Here is a 5,778-nt window from a genome sequence, read left to right as displayed (position 1 = left end):
TTAGCTTAATATTTACTTTAATAATCATGCTAACTTGTGTTAAATTTATTATTTGTTTCAAGGGAACTTTGCATATTTTGTGGACAATGGGATGTGCCTGTAGATAATATGCTCGTTATAAAACTTACAGCATGTTACTATTTTAGATAATTAAAAAAGTTTATGGTAATAGATACACTCTTATGACATGGTAATTATTTCTATGATTCATTTAATATAAAAATCATTAGCAGTGACACAACTCTCGAATTATAAATAGTATCTATGATAAAATACTATTCATTTAACAATTATGCCCTTCATGATGTGGTTTCTAGCAGTGTGTTTCTGGAAGCATCTGTTAAGTATTATATGCTTTCAGTATAAGAGAAGGATGTGATAAAATGCGGGAAATCAGCTTCTACCTTGGATGTCTCTTATAGCTTCCTAAACATACTCACAAGTATAAGGTGGCAGAAAAGCCAAAAGCCCCCTATAAATTTGCAACTTTGACATTCTTAAAGGTAGGTGAGAGGCTGCCGCCACAAGTGCCTCCTGAAATGGGACATAAAATCAAGGATCCTGCGGTCATTTCATTCTAACACCACACCTAAACTCTTTTAGACCTGAACGATGAGACACTCATTGTGAACTTTCCGAGTTGACATTTTCCTTGTGTCTTTTCCCCCGAGATGTGGACCAGCTCGTGAAGTGCTCTCATGAGCGCTCCATTCATCTCTTCATTGACTCTCTGTTGAATGAAGAAAATCCCAGTAAAGCCTATCGGTGCAATTCAAAAGAGGCCTTTGAGAAAGGGCTCTGCCTGAGTTGCAGAAAGAACCGTTGCAACAACTTGGGCTATGAGATCAATAAAGTCAGAGCCAAAAGAAGCAGCAAAATGTACCTGAAGACCCGTTCTCAGATGCCCTACAAAGGTAAGCTGGAGATTACTGTAAACAGTAGTTTGTCACGTTCATTGCATCGCATATACTGATTCTGTCTATTGCAACAGGGATAATGAAATGATGTTATTAAATCCTGAGCCCTCACTTGTGTTTGTTGGTAGAGAGGGAGCTGCACTGGTCCATTTTACTAAAGCTCTGAATTCCTGTTGCCAGTAAGGCCCAGTGCACAACCCCCCTCCTCTCTACTGTCCACTGTCCTTTGTAATGGTGACCATTTGCCTGGGCCAGTCCATTAGCACCAGGCTCAGAGCTCATTTGAAACCATCCATCCAGAGTCAGCAAACTATAGCCCATGGGCCACATCCAGCCCACCACTTGCTTTTGTAAATAAAGTTTTGTTGGAATAAAGTCATGTGCAAAAAAAATAGTTCTCTTCACAAGAAAAAAAAATTGTGTTTATTTAAGGTGACGGATATCAACCAGACTTATTGCAGTGATCATGTCATAATGTATGCAGATATCAGACCATTATGTTGAACACCTTAAACTAATATAGTGTATGTCAATCATGCCTCAATTAAAAAAAAAATGAAAGAATAAAGTCACACGCATTCCTTTCTGTATTGACTAAGGCTGCTTTCTGCCACCATAGCAGAGTTGAGCAGTTGGGACAGAGACTGCATGTCCCACAAAGCCTAAAATATTTACTATCTGGCCCATTACAGAAAAAGTTTGCCAACCCCTAGAATTTGTTTTAAGTGAAGGCGAGAACTGCCTGTATTTTAAAATACAACTATACCTGGGAGGGGAGAATATACCAACATCTTAAGATATTTCCATTTCATCATGGATTTGTTCAGTCGAATTTCAAATGTGGCAGCTTGTTTAGAGCAAGACCTACAGGAACGGAGGGGAGGAAGGAGAGAAGGTAATCAGATAAACCTGGTGAGAGGGACTGGCGTGAGAAAGGCTGGCTTATGGGGAGTCCAGGTGGATGTCCGAGGGAAGGGATGACATTGAAGAATCCCCCGAGGAAAATCTGATAGAAGGTGGTTTGTGAGAACCTGTAGAGGTGCGTTTGGTGGACCAGAGATTTGGAGCATCTATAATTCAAGGAAAATTTTTAAGCAATGAGGGTACCCTTAGTTTCCCTGAGTCTTCAGCATGCGGAAGTGTGTGTGAGGTACAGAAGAGACTGTACCTTCTGAAGACGTGGACAGGTCTCACTCCTCCCTGATATTCCGTGTGGTGACACTTGGTGCTCTGTCAGTGTCTCCGGGGCGCTCGGCAGGCCCGACTTCTCCCGACTGCTCCGGTCTGTGGTGACGCATGTAAGGGTTCCCTGTAACCCCAAACCGTTTCTTTTCACCCTTTAGTAGCTGCGTCTCGGGCCTGCTCCCTTTCCTAGTCCCTTATCTTCTGCCCCATCCCATCTACTTTGTAGAGATGGAGAGAGCAGGGAGAAGATGTTTAGGATCAAGTACCCGGTTCCAGAAGCTTGAATGCTTTAGGAACTGTCAGTCTTCATGGCCTCACTGGTGATTCGATGAAACAAGTTTTATTGTGAGCCTGCTATACACCTGCTCTGTGCTAGACGGTGGGGGAACAGGAACAGGGGAGGAACACGATACTCTGATCTGAAGCAGCTGACACACGGAGTAAGGACGTCAGACATACCCATGAAACATGAAGAAACGCAGTAACGTACAGTGACATGGTGACAAATGCCAAATATGCTACGGGACAAGATGGCCAAGGAAGGGGTGGGGTTTGTGGAGAAAGCATCATGGATATTTTGGTCTCTCGATTTGATCTCCTTAGTACCTCATCAAAGATGAGAATTTTTTAGGTCTGCTTGGCAATTCAGATACACCTGGATTCTTCCCATTCCTACAACCACACTTTTCTGAAAGGGAGTGGAATTCAAGGTCTGAATTTGCTATAGCAAGTAGCGAACCCTGTTCAGACATTAAGAAATCTTTTAAAGCCACACTGATAGTCATGTGTGAATACTTCCTGCTTGATCATTAGTGAGATACAGTCTGTGGTTCTGAATTGCCTGCTTTGTGGGGCTGTGGTGTTTTCATAAAGACTGATCAGTGCTTGTTCTGCTTTTCTCCCCACAGTCTTCCATTACCAAGTGAAGATACATTTTTCTGGGACTGAGAGTGATACACAGACCAACCAGGCCTTCGAGATCTCTCTGTACGGCACTGTGGCTGAGAGTGAGAACATTCCTTTCACCCTGTAAGTAGCCACATAAATGGCACTGCTACCTGTCATAACCATTGTTCTGAGGAATAGGAGTAGGACACCTAGAAAAAGAAATATGCAACAGAATTTTTTTAAAAAGCTATATGGCAAAAGATGTTCAATACTGTGAGACATATAATAGCATAAATTAGAAACAAAGTAAGTGTCCAGCATTAAGGCCGTGGTTAAGTGAATTGTGGTTTAACGAATCAATAAAATCAATGTAGCTTCTAAAAACTGTAATTATACAAAACTAGGAAAAACACGGCAAAAAGTGGAAGGTAAAATATGAAGCGAGCAAAGAATAGAGAATTGTATGTACACTATGATTGTTTCAAAGTACACATATGTTCACAGATCGCTCACCACAAATCAAGAGAATATGTGAGAATGAAAATAATGTCTCTGAATAATTGACCAAGGGATTTTGTTTCTCTTAAGAATTGTACTAAATAGTTCATATTGTTAGGATAAAAGTTGGAAGCGATTAAACGGGTGGAGATAGCTTTTGAAATACACTAAATGCCATCGACATTCATCTTGAGTATTTTGTCAGACATTTCTTGCATTTTTAAAATATTCCCCAAACAATAAAGCTCTTTTCATCCTGGGAGGAAGAAAAGGGGGGAAAAAACCTGATTTCCAGAACTAATCAAATATATCGATTTTATATTCAGGCCTGAAGTTTCCACAAATAAGACTTATTCCTTCCTAATTTACACGGAAGTGGACGTTGGAGAACTACTGATGTTGAAACTCAAATGGCAGAGCAACTCATACTTCAGCTGGCCCAGCTGGTGGCACAGCCCTGGCTTTGCTGTCGAGAAGATCAGAATAAAAGCAGGAGAGACTCAAAAGAAGTAATTACATTCATTGTCCTCCATTCCCTGCAGTGTCCCTCTAATGTCATTACCAAGAGGTAGTTTCTGGAGCCATCAATGTTCAGGTGCAACTTGAGTGAGCTTTGTCTTTTATTATTATACTAAGCAAGTAATAGTATTTCTGTGTTTCATGGAAAGACAACATAAACTCCACGCTGATCACAGTTATAAGAATTGAGATTAGAAGTTAGGAATCCCGGCTTCTCATTTCCCACTGTTTCTTGCGAGCACAAAACGGTTATGGAAGGAAACTTAGAGGTGGTACTTTGACTTTCAAAGAGTAAAACCAACCTTTGCAAGGATGAGATCCTAATATAATCTTCTTACCCTGTCTTTCCAGTCCCGCCCCACATATATCTATACAATGAATTGCATAGAGACCTCCGTAGTTTTAAAACTTTTATACTAAACATACAGGGATTTTTCAAACTATGATGTGCCGTTATTGTTAATAAAAATGACTCTTTAATTAGGATTGATAAATTAGTTTTCTTTAGTCATTTTCTTTTATAATAATAAAAAAAGGTTGTGGCTGGAGAAACAGAGCATTTGTTTCTATGGAGGGCAAATTGGAGGCTGGTTTGCAAATTCCCTAACACAGCCACAAAGAAGTTGGTCTTGTATCATCTCTTGGTGAGATCCTTCTGATTTTAAGGCTGCTCTAGGCTATTTGTGTACCTATCTAGATCGACTAACCAGCTTTATTGCCGAACAGTGGGGGTTAGGTCCTCAAATAACCCTCTGATTCAGATGTATTGCTCACCAGAATAGCCTGAGTGTAAACAGTTAATTATTGGAAATAGTAAAACAATTAATCGGACTGATCGTGTAGGATTTAAACAGCCCTGACCGAACCATACATTTTTGAACAGTCATTTTTATTGTTCCGGATGCCATATTCACATCCGTTTTCTTCCACAGGGTGATCTTCTGTTCCAGGGAGAAGGTGTCTCGTCTGCAGAAAGGAAAGGCAGCTGCGGTATTTGTGAAATGCCATGACAGATCTCTGAATAAAAAGTCTGGCTGGTGAGCATTGCGGGCTAAAGCCCTCCAGGTACCGTGTGCTTGCACAGCGCTGGGCGCTGCTGCACGCTGTGCCCTTTGCCCCAGAACTTCAGACCTGCCCTGATTCTTGCGGTCAAAACCCTAGGGTGGTCTTCCCTAGCCCTTCTGTGCAAAGACTGGTCCATTTGCTCTGGGGAGTACTTTTTTCTATCTCTCTCTGTTCTGACAGCTCTGACCTTGATCCCAGGAACACTTTTTAGATTTTATTTTACTTCTTGAACTACCACAAAATTTTCGCTTTTTCCTGTACTATGCTCGGGCCACTCTTAAGATTCTGTGGGCAGAGTATCCAACACAAGTTAGTAGTCATGTGCCTGAGGATGGATCCCGGGGAGCAAAACATCAGCCACTCTTGATTCTTCAAGTGCCAGCTGACTCCAGGACAGCGAGCCAAAGGGGCAGCCACTGAGCATCCCTCAAAAACACCTCAAAGGTGGGGAGCTAATGGAGTTAGAGGGTAGGAGATGGTTCTCTTTACCATCTCAAAACAGCTCCCTGGCTCTTTCCTACCTGACCTTTAAGGCTAATCCACAAGGCAGCTGGCAGTGGAATCTTTCCAGCACGTCAGTACTAAGTGGAAATACTAAGCATGTGACGTTCCCTATCCGTCCCTAAATTTCTACACTACGCCACTTTCATTCCTCCGCTCGTTCCGCTGACAGATGCCAAGTGTTAATGAGAGTCAGGTATAAAGA

General features: G+C 41.7%; 1 protein-coding gene across 1 annotated transcript in view; it reads left to right on the top strand.

Annotated features, from left to right (window-relative positions):
• LPL (lipoprotein lipase) overlaps window positions 1–5,048 on the top strand; it is a 19,652-nt gene extending 14,604 nt beyond the window's left edge. The window contains exons 5-8 of the mRNA XM_011366906.2: window positions 672–914; window positions 3,011–3,131; window positions 3,815–3,997; window positions 4,940–5,048. Coding sequence (XP_011365208.1) covers window positions 672–914; window positions 3,011–3,131; window positions 3,815–3,997; window positions 4,940–5,048 — 656 coding nt within the window. The remainder of the gene's footprint in view (window positions 1–671; window positions 915–3,010; window positions 3,132–3,814; window positions 3,998–4,939) is intronic.
• The last annotated feature ends 730 nt before the right edge of the window (window positions 5,049–5,778 follow it).

This window comes from Pteropus vampyrus, unplaced genomic scaffold (assembly GCF_000151845.1).
Source record: "Pteropus vampyrus isolate Shadow unplaced genomic scaffold, Pvam_2.0 Scaffold126, whole genome shotgun sequence".
NCBI lineage: Eukaryota > Metazoa > Chordata > Mammalia > Chiroptera > Pteropodidae > Pteropus > Pteropus vampyrus.
This window is presented reverse-complemented; position numbering and strand designations above follow the sequence as displayed.